The sequence below is a fragment of the Lepidothrix coronata genome, unplaced genomic scaffold, assembly GCF_001604755.1.
Source record: "Lepidothrix coronata isolate B3197 unplaced genomic scaffold, Lepidothrix_coronata-1.0 Scaffold36, whole genome shotgun sequence".
Taxonomy (NCBI): Eukaryota; Metazoa; Chordata; class Aves; order Passeriformes; family Pipridae; genus Lepidothrix; species Lepidothrix coronata.
This window is the reverse complement of record NW_016690216.1, coordinates 3471112-3492993: the sequence shown is the minus strand read 5'-3', so window position 1 is coordinate 3492993 and position 21882 is coordinate 3471112. Positions and strand designations below refer to the sequence as shown.

At 43.2% G+C, this 21882-nt stretch overlaps 2 protein-coding genes across 3 annotated transcripts in view; one reads left to right on the top strand and one right to left on the bottom strand.

The window, feature by feature from the left end:
* RDH10 (retinol dehydrogenase 10 (all-trans)) overlaps window positions 1–11403 on the bottom strand; it is a 33371-nt gene extending 21968 nt beyond the window's left edge. For both annotated transcript variants that reach the window (XR_001874324.1, XM_017812546.1), the window contains exons 1-2: window positions 10864–11403; window positions 10186–10421 (exon numbers count right to left, since the gene is read on the bottom strand). Coding sequence is in view for 1 of the 2 variants with exons in the window: in XM_017812546.1 (XP_017668035.1) it covers window positions 10186–10421; window positions 10864–11155 (528 nt within the window). In the remaining variant the exon portion in view is untranslated. The remainder of the gene's footprint in view (window positions 1–10185; window positions 10422–10863) is intronic.
* A 2077-nt stretch (window positions 11404–13480) lies between these two features.
* RPL7 (ribosomal protein L7) lies at window positions 13481–21191 on the top strand. Its single transcript, XM_017812435.1, has 7 exons — window positions 13481–13604; window positions 14759–14861; window positions 15623–15789; window positions 16437–16574; window positions 16928–17037; window positions 18034–18244; window positions 21125–21191. The coding sequence occupies exons 1-6, from the start codon at window positions 13591–13593 to the stop codon at window positions 18240–18242; spliced, it is 741 nt and encodes a 246-aa protein (XP_017667924.1). The 5' UTR covers window positions 13481–13590; the 3' UTR covers window positions 18243–18244; window positions 21125–21191.
* The last annotated feature ends 691 nt before the right edge of the window (window positions 21192–21882 follow it).

The window sequence follows — 21882 nt, the reverse complement described above, 5'->3', positions numbered from 1 at the left end:
GGTTTAAAGCTTGGTCAGAGCCATCACATATTGGATTCTCGACAGCTAGCAACCAACAGGGCAAAAGACGGTATCTCTACTTAAGCAGTGTCAAAGTGCAAAACATAAATTGCTGAGGATGTTTGTTGTGAGTTTCAAATGCCAAACTAATCTAAAAGATGAGAAGGAATAGCAGTAGGTAAGATGGCATGGCAAGAGAGTTGTTGGAGGCCCAGCTCTGTGTTTAACTTGCCTTACACTGCAAAACAAGCAAGTCTAGGCTAAAGTGGAACTTGGAAACAAATGTATACCTGCAGACTTCTTCAGACAGCACAAACTTAGGGCATAATCAAGCATGAGAACTGAAGGTTTCAAAGTACTCCTGCTGAAAAGCTGACCTCTTCCCTCCCACCCAAAGGCATTTTATTAGACAAGTTGATATTCATTCTCCATAAAATTAATCTCATTCTGCTCTCAGACTATCATAGCTACCAAACCACAGTTATTACTCAACTCAAACAAAGTATCACACAGTTGGCAGCAGCCACCGAAAAGCAAGATACAATTTAAAGAAAATTAATCCTTCTGTTCAGATCTACCATATTAGCATTTGAGCTTTCTATGTACCCAAGACTAAACACAGAGCTCCAACACAGCTGTGACAGCACAATTACGCTCCTGTAAAACTGGAAATTTAAGTTACAAACCAAATAGGTAGCACCACCAACCTTGTATTCTTCCACAGGCAGATCTATCTGTAAAGATGACCAAATTGGCATTTATTCAAATGTCAAATCTGAAATTACTTTAGATTTTTCTGGTCAAGTGATACATGAAGTTAACACTTGCCTACTCCCTTCCACAAAAGCTGGTTTAAGCCCTGCTGAAGTCAAGTGACTAGAAATTCCTTGTTTATATACTGACAAATGGCTGTGTCAAAGGATTTGTAGTGTTTCAGAGCTATGTTGACATTAGTGTAACAAACACATTAGTTCCTCACTTTCATTAGCACAAGTCTGCAGCAAATGTCCAACCATTTGGAGAGCAGTTATTTATTGCCAGCTATTTGATAATCTTGACAAAAATGAAAACATGCCCCATGAGTCTGTTAAAAATCCACATAACAAATTCATTTTAGGAAAAAACTATTAGATAAGACCTCAGAATATTCTGTTCAGGGAACGAGAACACAATTCAACTTTTAAATACACAATTTTCTCCAGCTTGCCATAAGCTTAGTCATCCTCTGGAATATTTAGTAAAACTTGGTATTTTAGTCTACAGGTTTCCAAAACATTATTAGAGAACAGTATTGTCAGAACTGGAAAATGTGAAGTGATCATTCACATTTTATAATATATGTAGCAGACTTTTCAAGAACTGGCTAAGCAGAAAAGGATTGTCTCACATTTTATAGACACCTTAAGGCCAGTACCTCCATTGCAAAGCAACTGCCAGAGTACTGGCAGGTAGATGAAGCTGAGTCACTTTACTCATACTGCCCAACTCAGTCACCAAGTCATTGTTTTGAATCATCTGTTTTATAATAAAGAAAGTGATTATGCTACAACTGAGTATCTCACAAGAAGAACAGGTTTAGAAAGAAAGCTTCCCTTTTCACATTTAGTGGAAATAAGATGATATAGCTGAATAGAGATTTAGCTTCAATATTTGTTTAGGAAACAGTAAGACCCTAAAAGGCTACAACTTCTCATGAAGTAACTCACTACCAAGAAATAGCATTTTTAAAATGCATGAAGCTTAGAGGTTTTTAAAATACTTTGATATTTCTATTTTATACTTCTCCCCAGCCTTCAAAAAAAGAGTGTGCAGAAAATAGTCTTAGCAGGTAAACTTTTGCTTCATAAGCCAACAAAGGATAAAACGATCAGAAGACTCCAGCTAATACACTGACTAAACCAGCAACTAATACAATTTTCAAAGATTCTGCTTGCACAGGCATTTTAACCAAACACCAGCAAACAACTCACTTTCTTAGGAGGTGAATTTTCAACGACAGACACGTCCTTTGCGTGCCTGTGGAAACTGCTTAGTTCCCATAAGCTGAAACATGGCTCTGGCCAGATTTTTTCCACATTCTGTGTTAGTACAACTGATTTCCAAAGAAGTCAAACAGTGCAGTACACTGCACTGAGATCACTGCTCTTGATGATAGACAACAGCAATCATAGTATTGGTTCCAGGCAAATAAGCTAAAGCTGTTAACATAACGATGTGTACAGAAAACTAACTTGCCTTTATCTAAGGGTTTTTAATAAAGTGTAATTAAAATACTGCCATCTCTTTAGAAGTCAAGTTTTACATTCAGACTGCTATGCAAGTGGCAGATTTGCTACAGCTTGGAACCATTTATGACTACTTAACTATTTAGAGGCTATAAATCCTATTCCAAAAAAAGTCTCCAAGAATGAGGTTTCATAAGGATAGCCACAGAGGCCCTGTTCAAAGCTACATGGTTTTATCCTATCCCTCCTCATCCCCACACACTCACTACTCCAAGTCTGAAATGTTCATGAGGTGATTCTAGTCTCTAAATAGAAAAAACAACCAATTTGGACAAGTTTGCCTCCCTGCACTCCAGCCAAGATGAACTGGCTCACCCAAAGACCAGGTGAATATGAAAACTAGTGCAAGGTACCATGCAGATTCAAGGGGCGGTCCCACGTGACAGCTTGCCACCACTAAGCTTTCTTGTGGTTTCATCCTAAGTCAACAGAAATTTTGGACAAGTTACTTTTAAGCATACACTCATGTGCTTTTCCAAAACAACACTGAAAGGAGAGTGCTCAAGAAGCTGTCACACAAGTTCAAACAGATGGCAGAAGCAAGCAGCACTAGGGCACATTCAGGTGCAGAATTCAACAGCCAAACAAACTTGAATTTCAAAAGGCTCACACCAAGTCAGCCACCTCAGCTCCACAGCTGTTCTGGCATTCCTTGGCCTACCATGCCCTCCCATCCCAGTTGTGATAACTCACTGGTGTCAAGTGTTAATTTGACTGACATATAAATCATTATGCTAATATAATTATTTACAAGAACAGGGTGTTCATTCAGAAGTGTAAGCACAGACGTAAATCTCTCCCCTCTTTGTGACACACCTTCTTTCAAACTAAACCCTCAAACCCCAAGATTCTATGAATCTCAAAGTCTGTGTCTACTCATCTATATTATAACTGCATTTTGAAAGACTTTTCATTTTTTTTTTAAAACAGATTAAGCAGCCTGAGACAACAGGTAAAAGCTTATAGCATCACAGGTAAATCAGCTGCAGTTTGCCTTTGCAGAAAGACCTCTGCCATTTTTTACAAAAGACAGACAGGTATCAGTAACTCAGTTTTACCATCACTGTCAATAGCCAGAAACCTCAAAGGTCAAAGGGAGCAAGGCTTATCAAGTGAGTGATGTGCTGGCTTTTACATACAGAGAACTGTGGAAAGATTTAGTACTAGAGATACATAAAAAAACCTTTCCTTCCCCCAAAAGCCCTGGAAGTGAAATCAAAGCATGAGAAGCATTGGGATAGAATAATAGTTCACAGCTGATAAAGATAAAAGTAGAAAAGATTTAAGAACTGCAGTGCTAAAGTGGCAGGGATGGTGCTAGAAAACATAACATTCATCTTTCTTCAGCCTGTCCAGTCAGAGTAATTGATGGCACTGAGAGCTATGAAAAAGGATTGCTTACCCTCACAGATCAGTTCAGACAGGTTTTAGGCAGTGATGCAAGCACTGGGTTAGCAGGACACTTAGCTGCATCATAATTAGGATTGCTTTTCTCCACCGCTGAGCACATGAACACACCTGTCTTCTAGGAGTCTGCTGTAGTCACTTGGTTATTACAGAAAGTTAATAACATAATGACATAACATTAACTTAGCTGTTTTCCATAAAATAAAAGTGGACGTTACTTGTAAATAGAAAAATCCAGAGTTTAAACTCCATTGCCCTCCTCACCTCCACAGGACAAGGAAGGCATACAATCTTTAGATGAGTATTTCACTGAAACACTGAAGAGCCACTCTCTCCGCTTCTAGCAAGGTTAGGCACCATGCCGTCAAAGACTATCATCCCATTCAAGGTTTTCCTGTCTCCCCAAAGCCTTCACAAGCAGCAGCACAATTGCAGACCAATGTCAGGGCAGAGGTTTGTGCTTATTCAGCCGACCTACCTCATTCCATAAGAAGGAGGAATTTAACCATCACACTGCTCGCTCATCCAGGACCATGCTTTCAGAGTAGATTAGCAATCCTGAAAATATTCATACAGTTTGCTGACATGCCTCTGACCCCCAGAAAAAGTCACAGAAGATTGAGGAGTGAGATTATCCCAAGTGCTTACCTCTGCAAGCCATACTGCAACTCCAGCTTTATTTTAGATGGCTGTAGAATTGCAAGCTGCTAATAATTAATACTTCAGATATATTTCAAGTAGTTTGAGAAGTCTTGGCATGGTCTCCTCAGGACAGCTTTTCTTAACAGAAATTTCACACTGCTTTTCTGTGAAACATATTACTGTTTTCACCTAAATTCTTCAAGCTTTATATAGTTTAGTGCATGGAAGTAACTGGCTGATCACACTTCATGCTACCATCTTGGACACCCATCTACAGGCAACAAACAATTAATGCGTCACAATCTGAGAATCTCTATTTTCTGTTCTTTGAGAGTTTAAGATCCAGACACCTTTCAAATGGTGCAGCAAATTAAATTCCAAAGTACTTCCGAGAGAAGCTATTGAAAAACCTCAGGTATGACTGAAGCAGTGTAAGAAAAACATTCTGAATGGTCATTTTAGATTTGTTAACTAATTGGGATGAAAATCAAATACTTTACATCATCAACAAGAGGGAAGGGAAATGCACAAATTCAGGTGCCATTTGAATAAAAGAAGTCAGCATTCTCTACCAGGCAAGGAAGATGCCCTAGCACAGAAAGTATATGTAGGAAGGTTGGTGTTGTAACACATTCAAAGAATCTTCAATATGATTTCCCACAGCCCTGATGGAAATCATGCCAATTAACTAAGAGTGCTATAATCTCTTTTGCTCAGACTCCTCAATATGTAACTACTCATTTGTCATCAAAATACAGTAGACAATGAAGAAGCAGGATGGAACAGCCTCAACAACCCTCAGAGACCAGAGCTGAGAAACACGTGGAACAACTACAGTTCGGTCAGCAGTACTGTGGAATCTCAATTATAGATGCTCAAACTTATATGATTCCTACTCAAGGCAAATGAAGAGGTGTTTTGCAAAAGACTAAGACTTACCTACCACCCCATCTCAACATGCTTAATTATGAATGATGGCTCTTCAGATGAGTACATTGCCTAAGTCATTTTTATCCCCATCTGTGACTACTCTGAAACTGATACAAGATTGCTGCTATGGCCAAAGCTCAGACATACAGGTACCTAACTAAATGGTTTGGGTTGGTAACCTCACCAAAAAAGGAAGAGAAGACTTACAAAAAAAAAAAATCAAAAGTTTGAATGATCACTATAAATAAAATATGACTACAAAGCTAAATTATAGATACATAGATACACAGATTGTAAGATACAGGTCACAAAATTAAAGATTGCATGATGGTGACAACTGTGCTTGACACAATGCTAGACAAGTCCTCACAGACCATGACATAAATCTGTGAGGAAAGCTCTGAACTGCTAGTCTTGTGCTTACTCCAGCTTCAGAAATATATATGCATTCATTTATTGTCCAAAACTTGTGTTAAGTACATTACTTTATAAAGTGGGAAAGTGCAGATTTTGGGGCATGCATCTGTAAGACAGTATTTTCTCAACTGATAGATTCCCTCAATTTTCTTGAGAAATGAACCCAAGAACATATGAGCAGCAGAACCCTAACAAAGCACTTATAAGTTTTAAGTATGACTAATATGACTATTTCCATAGCTAAGAGTATGATTGCTTTTACCTTCATACTCACTACCCAGCATGCTACCACAGTATATGAAACACATGTGCTGTCCAGGGTAATTTACTGGTGGCATGTAGTTGGAATAATTTTGCAAGGGAAGAGTTAGTTTTGATGATACTTTTTGGATCACATACATATGTTTTGCTTGAACTTGATCCAACTCATTTTTCAATGGAAAAAAGTCAAGAACATGTAGATTAAATTTTGTAAGTACACTTGTGTGTCTTGGGGTACATTATCATGAAATTTAAAAAAAAAAAAATCAAAATCAATTAAAGCTGCTAACTCCACTCATTCAAAATACTAAATATAGCTACCTGGCCCTTCGGTGGAATATTGTCTCTGTATTTGATCATAGGTGTCTGAATCCTAGATTTGATGACAAAAATTAATCTGCTATGCTAATAGGCCACAAGACTCAGCATGGTATAGTTTCAAATAACATAAGATGCTTTTTCTTCTATAGAAGATTCAGAGTGCACATTAAGTGTAATACTTCCATATTTGAACTAAACAAACCACAGGCATCAGTGAGCTTTATTTAACACCAAGGAGCTTGAAGAGACTACAATTACAACACATAATTTCTGATATATTATAGACAACTATAAGCCACTGTTACTCTCCAAGCAATCCTCTCAGTCTAATTAGGCTGATAAGAACAGCAGCTGCATAAATGGGTATTTGATTTAGTAACTCTGTATTAACCATGTTTCTGAGGTATATTTAAATTTTAGAGTTTTTAGGCTATTCACAAATGCCCTAAATACTTACTAATATTTCCCTCTTTAATTAGTATTTATCTCTTCCTGTATCAAGGGCAGGCCACTTAAAAAATTACTTCAAAATTCCTACAGATATGCCAGCATACATTTAAAAAAAAAAAATCAAGTAATTTGTAAATAAATGAATGTAACTACTCCAGCTAAGAAAGGAGTACACAAGGCTTTAAAAACTCTGGGTCCTAGTCTCTCTCTACATGGATTTTTTTTTTTTTATATGACAGAGCTAGAGGAGAATGCTTTTGCTTCCCCCTTTTGGTAAGTTGAAGAGAACTCTAGGAGGAGATGAAGCTGAAGGATTTGGAGTATCCACATGACAGAAACACAGATCACTGTTCTCTCAGAGCTGAATACTGTGGATCTGTTGTATAAGAGGACCTTCATGTAAGAGATTTTCAGACCCTGCTCATCACCTCACCCTTGCCCCTGCCCCAACAACCAAATCTTAAGCTTTATTGTAAAACTACAGGAAAAAAAACCCCCTATATTACCTAAAAACTGATTAAGCAACAGCTTTAACTTATACTGTGCTTTAACATTTTTAAAAATTTGAATCCTGACATATGACAGGAAGAAAACTTCTTAGTCTGCGGAAGTTCAGTTCTAATAATTGACAAGTGCAGCCAACTAACTTATTGTTCTTGCAACAGACTGGCAGGAAAGATAGTGTTACACTCCTGCTACAATTTTATGCATCTGCAAATTATAATAAACCAGAGCTGGCTTGTTTCAAACCAGGAACGGATTTTGTCCCTATGTTTTCAATATCAGAAGCATTCAAGTTATCACAGCATGAAATAACAGGTTTTTAATACTGCAGTGGATTTTATGCTGTGGAAATTGCTACATGATGCAGTGGTGACATGTTTATATAGAACACTCATAGTAAGGATTACACAAATCATAAATGTCAGCAAAATGGAAAGCATCTGTTTAGGCTGTGGCATGCTAAGGATCTCTTGACTGCCAGTTTGTGATATGGTACACAGCCCAGTTGAAGTCACAACAGCAAAACAGTGACAGATTTTCATGTCACCACCTACTGCAGAAGTTGGGCAGCCTTCAGATGGTAGCTGCTAACAGAAAAGCAAGCTCAGATCACCTGCATTCTGCATGGAGAGCAGGCAATCAATCTTATGTCAGATGTTTCAAGGGAACAGTACTAGAGCCCTATTTTCAGTTTTTATATAGAAGCACAGTGAGGCTTGATTAATGATCAAGGGATGAAAAAGAATTTCCCCTGAACCACAGTAAAAAAAAAAACCAAAGAAGCAAAACCCCAGAAAGTACAGAAACTTAACTACTGAAGCAATAATACATGCAAGAGCCATGTCTTTACAAAATCCATTTACAGCTTTTTGGACTAAACACCCTCCAAGAATAGTTAAAAGCCTACATAATGCTCCAGAGTATTAGCTTTGCTTTTGGACCACCAGTTTAGCTGACATGGAAAAGACTAGCTATATAAGACTTCACACATCTAGACACATTGTTCTATTTAAGTCAGCATTGACTTGCATCAAAAAAGTTGGCTTCAAATCAGCTGATTCAGATGATATCTTCTGAATTAAGTAGTATTACTTTCAACAGAAGTCCACCCACTATTGGTCAAGCCAACCTTTTCTGGGATTGTGGAGTGGAACACAAGGAAGAGAGCTCTGCCAACAGCAAAAGAAAAGCGGAAAAGCAAAGCAGGACACAGACACAGGATCTACAGGAAGTGTACATATGAACAGATCCTCAATTAAATATAAAGGGTGTTGACTGCTCTTTAAAAACTTAACCCAAATTCTCAAGTTCCACAGTTCAGACTTAGCTATACCTTCTTGGAGTATTGGACTAATTGTTTTTTTAATTTTCAAGTTACTTCACGCTAACATTTAGGGATGAATGGAGCTCTTATGGAAACCCAATCAGCACTACTAGACTCTAAGTTTAGTTTCCTATTACTATAAGAGACTCAGAACACACAGAGTGCTTTAAAAAGGTTTCTGAAACTGTTATAAATAAGTGTATGACTTAGGCCTGAAGGAAGAACAGCTGGAGAATTTAGGATCCTCCCATATTTTAACTCATAGTGATGTCATAATTTAGAGCTCTTGGAACTGTCGATTTGGCATTTAAACCACATCAATAACAGTCATTAAATCTAGTGCACATCTCTATTGGCTTAAGCACCAACTTAACTTTTATGAAGGGGAACATGCAGAGCTCTTAATTATAAGAAGTCACATGAGCTTTCTCAGAACCTTTCAGATTGCCTTAAAATATACTTTCAGAGCTCAAGTGTTTCTAAACATACCATCTTGTATGCACTGAAGTTTAAGCACTCTCTCTGCAAGCTTTACAATACATTGGAAAGAGACTGCTCTGCCATTAAGTGTTTCACAGTGCAGATTTGAAGGGGCTCCTTTAGGGTTATGAAACAGCATTTCACTTCCACATTAAGAAAGTTCAGTTTGGGAGGGCCTTCTAAGTTCTGAAGATGCAGCTTTGTACAAAATTTCATTATGAACAGGTAAGACCAATAAAAGAAGGTTTAAGTTGAAATATATTTCAGATTGCTTAATCCTTTCATTGTTATGCAAGTGTATTTCATAACCTTATTTGAAGAATCAAAGAGCAGTTTTAATACTAACAATGGTCTCAGTCTGACAGCTAATGCTAACCCAAGTGTGCATCATGCCCTCCTTCAACACTCCAATTTATGTAACGCCACACCAGTGTGGGTTTAAAAATAAACCACACAGGAAAACAAGATTTAGATGGACAAAAAGAGTAAGATCACATAGCTTGTTCTCCTCGATTAGCATCTGCTAGCTATGGAGACAATACCATCCCAAAAACCATATTAAAGATTTTCTTACTTCTACAGGCAGCCCTCAGAGAAAGCTATGAGGACAAATACGCAGGATTCCTGAAAAAGTGTTCTTGGCTTGATTTCTTGAGAAATCTTTTTCGCTTTTCCTCCCAGCCTTCAAAAGCAACAATTTGCCTCCAAGGCAATTCAAACAACGTTTCCAGCAGGAGTTTTGAACATTTTTTCCAGAAATGTGCAAGCTTGCTATTGTAGCCGTCATTAAAACAGCACCTTAAAGCTGCTAGTGTGCTGGCAGAAGAGTATGTGAGGAAGGCTGAGAAGCCATTCATTAACAGTAATAACCTTTAAGCAGATTCAGAGGTTATGCTTATAAAGGTTTTCATATCCAGAGCTACAGAAATGGGCACAAGACTTGAACTCTGGATTCTGGGAGGATATGGTTGATTTAAAACTATTTGTTAGCAAACTTAATACCATGATTCCTGTTAAACAGAAAAGTTAGTTCAGAATAAGAAATCCCCAAAGCAGTGAGCTTGCAAATGAAAAGGAGAAAGCGCAGATCTCAAGAAGTTAAGCAACAACAGTTTATTTCCCAAAGTTAACTGCCAAAAAGGGCAGAAAGGAGTTTATAGTTACCCAGAAGTGCGCGTGGCAGTTGACCATCATGGTCCTCTCAATAAGCTCATCAGGACACTCCAGAAGATGGTGCCCGGAGACCACACCAGCATTGTTAACCAGGACAGACACCTCGCCAACCTCCTTGCGGACCCTCTCAGCTATCGAGTAGACATTCTCTCTTTTGCCCACATCACAGGTGTAGGTGTAAACCTGCAAGTTGCAATGGGGCAGCGCATCTTCCTCTCCATCACCAGCTATTAAAGAACACAGACAAGAGAACAGAAGGGGTGGGGGAGCAATAAAGTTCTTACTCGCTTTTTGACATTCAAACAAGTAGTCAAATGTAAATAGCAAATACAATCCCAAACCAGCAAAACTTCCATTTACTTCGGTGTCAGCGCAGTACACAAGAACTCGGCTATTTACCACCGCTGTCAAAGCGCTTTAAGAAAAGCCACAGGTTTTAGAGCCGCCGCTGGAGCCCGAGGCTGCGCGAAAAAGGTCTGCGCTCAGCGCTGCGGGAACGGGGCCGGCTCTGCCTGGCAGCGGCAGCCGCGGGGGTCCGACACCCCCGCACCCGGCGGTCTCCGGCCCGGAGTAGCTCTCACGGCCCACCGCTGGTGAGGCGGCCCCAGGCCGGGCAGGTGAGTGGCGAGGGGCAGCGCCCGGAGCCCGCCCCAGCAGCGCGGCGCTTACCTCTGGGGGCGGCGGTGGCCGCCTCCTCGGCCATCTCCCGGTAGATGTGCCGAACCATGCCCGCCGTCTCCTCGTTGCTCTGCGTGTTGATGTCCCACAGCACCAGCAGCGCCCGGCGCCGGGCAAACTCCAGGGCGAAGAGGCGGCCCAGGCCGCTGCCCGCCCCGGTGATCAGGCACACCTGCCCCGCCACGCTCTTCTCCTTGGGCCGCACTAGCCACTTGGCCGCGGCCAGCACGAACGCCCACAGCACTCGGAAAGTCACCACGAAGAACTCCAGCAGGATGTTCATGCTGCCGGAGCGCGGGGGGATCCGCGGGGCCGGCGGCTCGGAGCCTCCTCGCCGCCCGGCTCCCCCACCTGGGGCCGCCGCTGCCCGAGACCGCCCGCTGAGGGCGCCGAGGGAGGCTCCGCTCCCGGGGTCCCGCCGCCGAGCTCCCCTTCTCCGCCCTCGGCACCCTGTGCCCCGCCTCAGTCACACACGCCGAGGAAGGAGCCCGGACGCGGCTCTGCCCGCCCGCTGCTGCCACCGCCCTGTCCCGTCCCGCCCGCGGCCCCGCTACTGGCAGTGCACATCTTGCTCGCTCGGCCCTCTATATAGAGCGGACAGGGCGGCCGAGCCCCGCCCCTGGGCTGGCCCATCCCGCCCCGCATTCCCGGGACCCTCCGCCCCCGCCACGCCCCGCCCCGCCAACGAGGGAGGTCCCCGCCGGGAACGGGAGTGGGAGCGGCTGGAGCTTCGCGCGGCTCGGGGCGGGAATCCCGGCGGCTCCCCCCGCCCCCGGCCTGAGACTACATGTCCCGGGGTGCGCGGCGCCCGTCGCAGCGCCATCTCGGGGTGGCCGAGGGCGGCCGGGCAGCGGCGCAGCTGCCGCAGCGCGGACCGGGGGAGCACGGACGGGCGCTGAAGGTCCGTGCTCGGGGCAGCGGCGAGTGGCCGGGAGCCGCCGGGATCCCCGCAGGATGCCCGGGACCCGCGGGCCTCGGGTTTCTCTGCTGAACAAAACCCCGATGGTTTTTCGGTCTGTCAGCCAGCTTTAGGGCCACTGGTATCTCACTAGCCACAGACTGAAGTGGGAGCTCACAGGTGCCAGCACACGGAACGTGGTTTTTTTTCTGTGCGACAACAGCGGCCTCTCCCTATAGATGGGCACCCTGCGGCCCCTCGGCACCCGAGCATCCCGCTCCAGGGCATCTTCCAGCTCCAGAGGATGAGGAGCAGAGCGTGCCCTTGCAATTTCCCACACGTGGACCAGCAGGACTTATCCCACTGTCTCTGCCCGCCTGCAGCCGCGTCCCTTTCTTCCTACGGTGCCCTTTTGTTCCCTGCGCAGCCACCAGTTCTCAGAAAAGTTGTTGGAGCTTTATATTTGTGACTGCTGCCTCTCGGATTTAGCAGAAATTCGAGTTCAAAAGTTTTGAAAAAATGTGCAGACAACCTCTTCCTTAGTAGATATTGCAGGTGTTTTAGTTCATATTTGCATGATTTTAATCACTCCCTTTTATAATATTTCTAATGAGATCAAGTGATATTAGCACAAAATACTGCTATTTTAAAAAATCAGCATCGATACAACTGTAACTAGAATCCCGAGTATTCTCAATAACGTTCTCGGGTGTTAGTGCCACCCGGCACCTCTGCGTGTTGTCAACAGACAACAAATAAAAACAGCAAACGCAGAGCTCGGCATTCCTTATTCCCAGCCCTGCTGCCCACACTTCTTTTATACCGGACAGTTCTTTGCTGCTCAGAGTTCCAATGATTTCCCTTCTTCCCGTACGTGTGTAATGATGTGCCAGCGCCTCCCTAGGGGATTTTAGGAGCACAGGTAGGATCAGAATAGGATCAGACCTACGAGCCACAGCCTTAAGCAGCCTTACAAGCCGCAGCGCCGTGCTGGGCAGCGCTGTTTCTCGAGCCGCCTCCCTTCTCTACCTGTGCAGTTACTAATTCCCTATGGCGAGCCCAAAAGATGCCCAACCTAATGAAAGCACATCCCGGCACAAACGGAGCCCGCAGTTCCCATTTCCCCGCGCATCCCGGCGAACGATCCTGCCCGCGCAGTGGGCGGCACGGCCGAGAGCCGAGCTCCAGCCGCAGGGACGGGAACATCTCCGGCATCCCCGGGCTTTCCTGCGGAAAGCGCTCCGGTTCCGGAGCTGGGCAGGGCGCCCCGCTTCTCTCTCCCTCCCGGCTTCCGGGGGTATGCTGCTGGGGCCCGGAGGGAGTGGAATTTCCCCGCTCTCAGCCTCATCCCCGCCTCGGTACCGAGCGCGGGCGGGAGGTAGCGTCCCGTAGGCTTTAAGCACAGGGGTTAAGCCTGGAATAGGGGAAATCCTGCCTGATGCGAGACGCCCTGGGAGCCCCGCCACCGCAGAGCTCGTTCCCAGCCTCCTGCAGGGAAGGCTGAGTCTGGCGAAAGGACGGCTCCCGCCGGGCCTGGGACACAGTCCCCGGGACACAGCCAGTCCCAGGATACGGCCAGTCCCGGGACACACTGAATCCCAGGTTACGGCCAGTCCCGGGACACGCTCGGCTCCAGCCCCACCACACGGGGACACTTTTACCTCAGGCACTCCTCGACCACCCCATCGCCCGCCCTCCGGTCAGGCACAACGGCGGACGCCCGAGCCCGGGGTCCTGGCGGCGCGCAAGGCCCCGCCTGCGCGGACGAATGGGCTAAGAGCTCGCCGCGCACGCGCACGCCCCTCTCTTCCGGCGCTGCGATGGCGGACAAGGAGTGAGTGCCCTCCCTCCTGCTCCATCCACTGCCATCCGGGCCCATCCGCCGCCACTGCGCCGCCTGGCCACTGCCCCCGCCGCCCCCGGGCCGCCGGGCCTCCGCCGCGGCCGACAGCGGCGGAAGAGGAGGGTCCGGCGCGGCGGAGATAGAGCCGACCCGGCCCGGCCTGGCCCTGCTGCGGCCGCCGGCCTTCGGCGGGGCGGGAGAGGGAGCGGGCCCCGGGCGGGCCGAGGGTGCGGGCTGGGCGACAGAGTCCTCCGGGACGGTCGGGAGCGCGGTCAGGGGTGTGCTGAAGCGGGAGCAGGGAGGGATCGCGCTGGAGCGGGAGCTCGCCCGGGTGATTGCAGCTCTGTAAAGTCTGCGCTGGCGAGTTTTGCCGCGTCTGAGACTTTAAAATTTCTGGGATAAGAGGCAGCGGGCAGAAACTGATGCACAGGAAGTTCCTCAATACGAAGAACTTCTTTACTATGTTGGTGACTGATCACTGGAACAGGTTGCCCAGAGATGCTGTGGAATCTCCCTCACAGGGGATATTAAGAACCATCTGGACGCAATTCTGTGCAGTGTGCTCTGGGAGCAGAGCAGGAAGATTGGACCAGATGACCCACTGTGGTCCCTTCCAACCTGACCCATCCTGTGATTCCCTGAATAGCCAAACAACTTTAAAGTGCTATGAAATAAATTTCAGAGTGCTGCTAAATTTGCTTGTCCTTTTCAAGCACTTGTTGAAATGTTTATTAAACAGAAATTCTCTTTGAACCAGTCTTTGTTTTATTACAAATTGCGCTATAGCAAGGTAAGGAAAAAAATTTGCCACTGGAGTGGTGTTGGTCTGTGCAGTCATCTATCCACAAAGGTTATGTGCAGCTCAGCAGTTGGTCTTTCAGGGTTCCTTGTCTTGAAAGGGGAACTGTGTAGGTTCTGAACCCAGGAAATCACCTAGTTCAGTCCCACGGAAATGTCGTGGGACACTGCTCTGGGCCTGGGAACAGTGGGAACAAGGAAGACGCTGCAGTGAAGTGTCTGGAGGCAGTGAGGCTTGTGCACACCTCGTGTTAAAGAGACAGCATTGGTGTTTGTTGTATGGAACAGTGTTCTTTGGGTTTTTTCATCTCGGCTAAAAGGTGTTTTTTGTTTCTGTTTCCTCTTAGAGCAAAGAAGGTGCCCTCTGTGCCCGAGAGCCTGCTGAAGAAGCGGCAGGCTTATGCGGCCTTGAAAGCCAAACGGCAGAAGAAGATTTTGGCTATAAAAAAGGTGAATATTCGTTGATCCCGTGACTTAGATTGTTTGTCTGTTACAGTATCAGTTGCTGCTACTGCTGATGTGATCCAATACATGGTATTTAGGACAAGCATGTTGATATTTTCTTCAAGATTTGGACTAAAATGTGCTTTTTTGGTTGATAACAGACCAGTTTCAGGCAGTCAAGGTTCAAGTGTACAATTGTCTGTCACACTGAAGTTAGTCTTGTACAAGGCAAGAGGTTACAGCCTTTGTGAGGGTGACCTTGATGCATGATCATAGAATCATGGAATATTAAGGGATTGGAAGGGACCTTAAAGATCACCTAGTCCCAATCCCTTGCCATGGGCAGGGACACCTCCCTCTAGACGAGGTTACTCAGAGCTCCATCCAGCCTGGCCTTGAACACTTCCAGGGATGGGGCATCCACAAACTCCTTGGGCAGTGTCTCACCACTCTCACAGTAAAGAATTTCTTCATAATATCTAACCTATATTTCCTCTCTTTTAGTTTGTACCCATTACTCCTTGTCCTGTTCCTACAGTTCCTGAATGAAGGATTGGGAATGATAACAGTGTTCAAGGCAGAGTAGCACTGCTGTGTAACAGCCTGCCAGGCTCTTTAGAGAGAGCATCAGTGAGGGTTGTTCTGAGCTGTGAGATACTTTAACCGTGTTATTTGCATGAAGTTCTAGAATGTGGCACATTATTTGAAGGTGATTTTATGTGTTTAAAAGCTTTATGTAACCCTAAGCAATTCCCAATATATTGCAGTACCGTAAGGCACAGAGAAAACTCATCTATGCCAGAGCCCAGGCTTACCACAAGGAGTACAGGCACATGTACCGGCAGGAGATCCGCATGGCCAGGATGGCCCGGAAAGCTGGCAACTACTATGTCCCAGCCGAGCCAAAACTGGCGTTTGTGATCAGGATAAGAGGGTAAGGCTGAGTACAGGTGTAAGGAATTTTATGTTCAAAAGCACTGGAGTTAACTTTCCTGTTACTTCTGTGTTTTGAGGGCTTACATATGTAAATAAGATCAAGCCTTCCACCAGTGGCTTGGGCAGTGGGTGGCAGTATGTTGTACATGCACCAGAGGTGTTTGTAATTAAGTGTCAAATCATTTTGCTGGCTGTCTGTTGTCTTTAGGAATCCCTGATTTTTAAGAAGACAATGCTGCAAATACGTGCAGACAGTTGTTCTGTCTCACCTTGAGCTTGATAAAATTACCTGTCCTTATTCCCAGACATTCTACTGAACTTTTTTTCAAGTGTTTGTTTAATTCTTCGGTAAGATGTTACAAAAAACTAACAGAAGATGTGATTGGAAGAATTATGTTCAGGAGAGTACAAGGCTAGTTCTAAGTTGTTTCAGTACAATACTTTCAATTCATTTCATGGAAGTAGATATTTTAACTTAACACTGAAATATACATAGATAGTAAGTTAATTACTAAGCTTGCTTTGTGTCATTGCCGAAACAATGATGTTTTTTTATGTGGGAACAGTGCTGTTGTGTCTTTTTTAACCTGTTCCCTAGTGTTTCTGGGATGTTGATAACTGAGGATTTTCCCCTCTGTTCTCCAGTACCAATGGTGTCAGCCCTAAGGTCCGCAAAGTGTTGCAGCTTCTTCGCCTGCGTCAGATTTTTAATGGCACATTTGTAAAGCTCAACAAAGCTTCTATCAACATGTTGCGGATTGTGGAGCCCTACATTGCCTGGGGGTGAGTGAAATGGCCAGTTTTACCCGATCAGTGTGCAAATGTTGAAAGCCTTTTGTGGTTTGCTATGCTGGACTTGCAAGATATTTTTATCTTCAGTGTACTTTCCTTCCTTTGAATTGAAAACATGATTAAGGAAGTGCTTTAAAGGTAATGTTTGATGGATATGAATGCGCTCTCATACTGGTGTTCTTGGGAACTTGGTGTGAGTAAAATTTGCTTCCCTGTTGCTTTTGCATTTACATTTGGGACATGCTGAAATGATCTTTAATTGTTTATTATGGGAGTCTAAATCAGGGATGTTAACCTGGAATGTGGCTTGCAAAGACTTCTTTTTTTTAACTTGACTGTTGCAGGTACCCCAACCTGAAGTCTGTGCACGAGTTGATCTACAAGCGCGGTTACGGCAAGATCAACAAGCAGCGCATCGCTCTCACTGACAACCGCCTGATTCAGAAGCGCCTTGGTAAACACTGCTCAGCAAAACCAGGCACCAGCTTGGTGCCTTGGGGTGATCAGTGCTGAGCTGGTCCTTGTGTGTCTCTGGAGTATACTAGGATTTTAAATTTGTAATTTTAAGTGTAAACTCCTTGACCTTTAATAGCTCAGTAGATCTTTCAGTAATGAAAAAGCGCTGCAGCAGGAAAGAATCATCATCCATAGCTTTGAACTTTCAGGCTTAATGTTAGACATTTTGTCATAGACCTTTGTGATCTGGTAAACAGACTGAACTTGCTAAAAGAAGAACTAGCTAGTAAAAGCGATCAGTGTATTTAGTAAAAATGAAGGGTGGTGATGAATTGTTGGGATGTGGACTGTTCCAGGAGGCTCCTTTTGCAGTTGTGCCAGGATGAATGAAAGCAAATGCTTTAATCTCTCCCTTTTTTGGCTCTTGATTTGCATTTTGCTTCAAATTAGGCTGTGTCGTGTTTGTTCCTTTTCCAGTGCAATAGATCTGCAGATTATAAACTTACAAGTATTGTGTTTTAATCACTTTTCTTTTTACCAGTGTATTTTATGAGCAGTTAACTTGTAACATGTTGCTGAAGACTGGAAAGGCATTAAGGAAACATGCTGTTGCGTTATTCAACAGCCTAACTAAATAGTTTAATGAATTTTTGTGGGCCACTCATAGCTGTGGTTTAAGTGTATTTAATCTAGCTTTTCTTGAAAGTACTTTCCTAAGATTCACTAAGAGTCGTTGTTTTTTGTTGTTCCTCATTGCTGGTTGCAAATATTTAACAGTTGAAACTGATGCCTCTTTCCAAATGTGCCAACTAAATGTCGAGTTGGCTGCAGCAAGTCCATTTTAAATGGAAAAGTCAGTCATTCAGTGACTGCTTTCTGACTTCCTGAAGTTTCTCAAAATAAGGAGGCATGACAGTAACAACGTGATAATTTTTGGCTTGTTATTGACTGGTGGCTCTGTAGTCTTTCTGAAAACAATGTTTCTGAATTTTAGGAAAGCTTGGCATCATCTGCATGGAAGATGTGATCCATGAAATTTACACTGTTGGCAAGAATTTCAAAGTTGTGAACAACTTCCTTTGGCCCTTCAAGTTGTCCTCTCCTCGGGGTGGAATGAAGAAGAAAACGATCCACTTTGTGGAAGGTGGAGATGCTGGTAACAGAGAAGACCAGATCAACAGGCTCATAAGGAGAATGAACTAATGGTGAGATAATTGCCAAGGGCAATCTACTGTTCCAGCTCTGCTCTGTAGGCTGCTGCCATTATTGTCAGACATTTAGGATTAATAGATGCTCACTCATGCTTGGGTGGTACCTACAGTATAAATCTACTTGGACAATACAGCGTTCTTGTTTTATTTTTGAAGTTTTACTTAAGCTTAAACATTTGTGAAGAAATTAAATTATCATTGTATCTGATATGTTTAGGAAATACAAACATTACCAATAACTTGCTTTAAAACTTTATTTGGTTTTAAGATGGAAAGCCTTGAGATCTTGGCTAAAACTTTCAGCCCTTATTAATGAATTCTTAATTTGATCGAAGTCTTGTGGTTACAAGTACAGTGTTTTTTCAGGTTGTCTATAAAAGCCTGTTTAGGACTGGTCTAAATTTTCAGCTTGTTCAAGCTTCAGAAAGATTCAGTTAGAGCTTTCATGTATGATGACCAAGATGGTAATTTTGAAAGACCGGTTTGCCCATTTGAGTTGTCTGCCATTTAGAAATGGGAAGAGTTAACCCTTAAGGTAGTTTACAGTGACATCTGAGTCCTGAAGGCAGGATCTAGTTCAAAGGTAGGATCTAGTTCAAACGATCTATCTCATCTATTGTTGTCATTCTACTGTTGCTGCTTTAGTGAAAAGTCTCAGCCGTTCAAAGCCAAAATTTTTTCAGAGTTCTTGCCTTTGCTTTTTACACACTAAACTAGCTTTGGTGTTGCCCCTACCTTATTTTAAGTTAAGGATAAATGCCCTTTTACTGTGACAGGTTGCTGGAAGAAAACTTCGTTGTGTTAGGGTGCTTTGAAGGGATAACAGGCAAAGACCCAATTCTCCCTGAATTGATTCTTCCAAAGCTGAGAAGGTTTTTTGGTTGGCTTGTTGGGGTTTATTTGGGTTTTTTGGTGATGTTTGTTTTCTATAGGGTTTTGGTTTTCCTTTTACATCAGATATGCAGTTTACTTAGGAATTCTTAACTTCGAGTGTTAGTTAATAAAAAAGGTACGTAGTGTTTTGAATTTACAGCGTAAAACAGGTGCAGTTGCTATTTGGATGAGTTCTCAGAAATGAAAGTTTATGAAGGGAGGAAAGTTTTGCTTTGCTTTGTTTTTTTTCTCAAGTCTTTTAAAAATATTCTTACAGCCAACAAGGCACAGCAAGCTGAGCTCATTGAGGTCTGATGTCTGTCCAAGGAACAAAAGGAGTTCTAGGAAATACTTTCTGTTTGATTGACAGCTTTTATTGAAGCTTTATTGTAGGCTGCTGTCTTCTTCAGTTTTCACCCCCCCCAAGGTTCTTGCGTGTTTTGTTGTTACCTCCATCTCTGAAGTCAGCAGAGTTTTAAAGCACTGGTTACATGGCATTTTAGGAAAATAGTTGCTTACCGGGGACAGTGCTCTTACAAAGCTCTTTAGGTCAATTGTGGGAAGAAGTGGGTAGCTTTGAGAAGTGGAATTGCCGTAACGTTTGGTGTCTGGGGTGATGTTATGTTACCCATAGTAGTAGTGTTGTAGAAATTTTGCTGCTGGTGGCAGAAGGTTCAGTATTGGCAGAGGTTTCCCTGAAGTAAGTGCATGAGGCTTCATAACCAAGATTAGGGAAAACTAGTTTCACCCTATGCCTCTGTCTGTTTTTTGAGTATAAGATGGAAACTGCTGGTTTTTAATGGAAACACTGCAGCTTTTCTGTCAGGGTAGATCCTTTCTCCATCTTCCCTGCCAAACATCAGATGTATACTGGTGGTCTTGTTTTCAGTAGCCTTTCTACAGGAGGGAGGCTTCTAGTTCACTATTGCAGTGTAAATGCCTGTGAGGGTTAGTACATTGGCAGAGAAACTAGGGATATTCAGCTGGTTCCTTGCGTTTTTTTGTTGGACTTGTAGCTCAGCATCCCACGTAAGTGACATACATCAGGGCTTTACTCCATCTTTTAATTTGGGAAGGGACCATGCAGTTTCTTATTTTATGTTTACAAGCAGTTGTTCTGCTTCGACTGCAAACATAAAACATACATAACTTTGTAAATCTAACATAACTGACTGTTCTTGTCTTTTCCACTTTCTACTCCTGCTGTTTTCCTACTGCTTTGAATAGAGTGCATGCTTAAAAATACAAGTAGCTTACAGGTAGGAAGAAACCCAACATTGTAGTTTCTACTGAGGTAATGGGCAACTAGAGTAGTAGGTTCAGGTGATGTGCTGACAGTACTCTTTAAATACTGTCATTATGAAGGGTTGTGTATCTGAAGACTAGTATTCCTCTTTCTTATATGTACATGGTTTCCTGCTATTTGTCTTTATTTCTTATTACTTAAGTGATAGTCTCAAATGAATTAAAAAATAGACTTTGAGAACTGATTCCTTTATATAGATTTGGGGGAAAGAGCATAGTACTTGATAGCAAATTTTTACAATTCAGTATTGGCCACATATTGAATTTCATTTCTTCTCAAGCAAACTTTACAGGAACTCATCTCAAGTCAGCTTTTTGGTTTTGTATGTAAATAGTCCATGAAATGCGCTTAAAATGAAAGTGCAGCAAAAGTTAGAATATGCACAATGTCTCCGGACATCTTTAAGTATCCAGTTCAGGTACCAATGGTTCAAGGTAGAAACGTTTATCCTGTGAGGTCTGGCACTTGAAGTCTGTGTTTTCACAGGTTCTGTGAATCTGTGTCTTCATCTCATGAAGAGATGTTAATCTAGAAGTTAGTTATTGTGTGGAAGATTACTGCAGTCTTAAATCCTGTGAAATGAGTGTTTTCAGCCCAGATTGTAAACTGTAAAAATGTATTACTTTCTCACATGGCCAAAGTAGTTTCCGATCTACATGTGCGTAATGATAACCTTTTTCTTTTTTTCCTTGCAGATAACAGATGCCCAGCTGCAAATATTTCAAACTCTGGTCTGTTAATAAAACAATCTTGCACAAAACAGCCTGTTGTCTCCATTGGTCTTGTTTTGTGACCCTCTTCTGAAGTGACAATGGTTGCCAGGTTCACTTTGGAGTAATCTGCTTTAAAGAGCCATGTATAGTTTGAATTAGCAGTATGTAGATACTGTTTACCCTCATTAGGAGGAAGAAAATTTGGAAGGATTTGTGCAGGTAACAGATGAGGTTTTGAGTGGCAACATTTATTTTTGTTGTGACTAAAAATACAGTAAATTATATACTGAGCTGTATGCTGTGAAGGGGGCAGGATTCCTACATAGTTGCAGTGCACCAAAAAGCTGTGTGAAAATTTTTCTATGTAAAGAAGCAGCAAGTGTAAATTGGTTCTTAACATCTTAAGATCCTGATTTCAAGATTGTAATTACCTCCAGCACTGAACATATTTAGGTATCTTTTACCAAAGGAAGCATGAAAGACTTTACAAAATAGCAAATTATTCTAGATAATTACTCAGTTTAATGACGTAATTTGTTTGCAGTGTTTTACTGCAGATCTTACAGAAGTGGAGACCGCAGGATTCATGATATGAGCAGTTGTTGATAATGTGTAGATGTAGCACTGAATAGATTTGAAGCACTGGGACTAGTAAAACACGTAACTGCATTCAAACTGATTTCTCATCTTGCAAGCACTTTACTGGAGGAGTCTTAGCCTGCCAAGGCATTTGGTGCAAC

Excerpts from the sequence above, each read along its gene's own strand:
- RPL7 (XM_017812435.1), top strand. Across the intron at positions 14,862-15,622 it reads AGATTTTGGCTATAAAAAAG|TACCGTAAGGCACAGAGAAA; the intron begins GTGAATATTCGT and ends AATATATTGCAG. Across the intron at positions 17,038-18,033 it reads CCTGATTCAGAAGCGCCTTG|GAAAGCTTGGCATCATCTGC; the intron begins GTAAACACTGCT and ends TCTGAATTTTAG.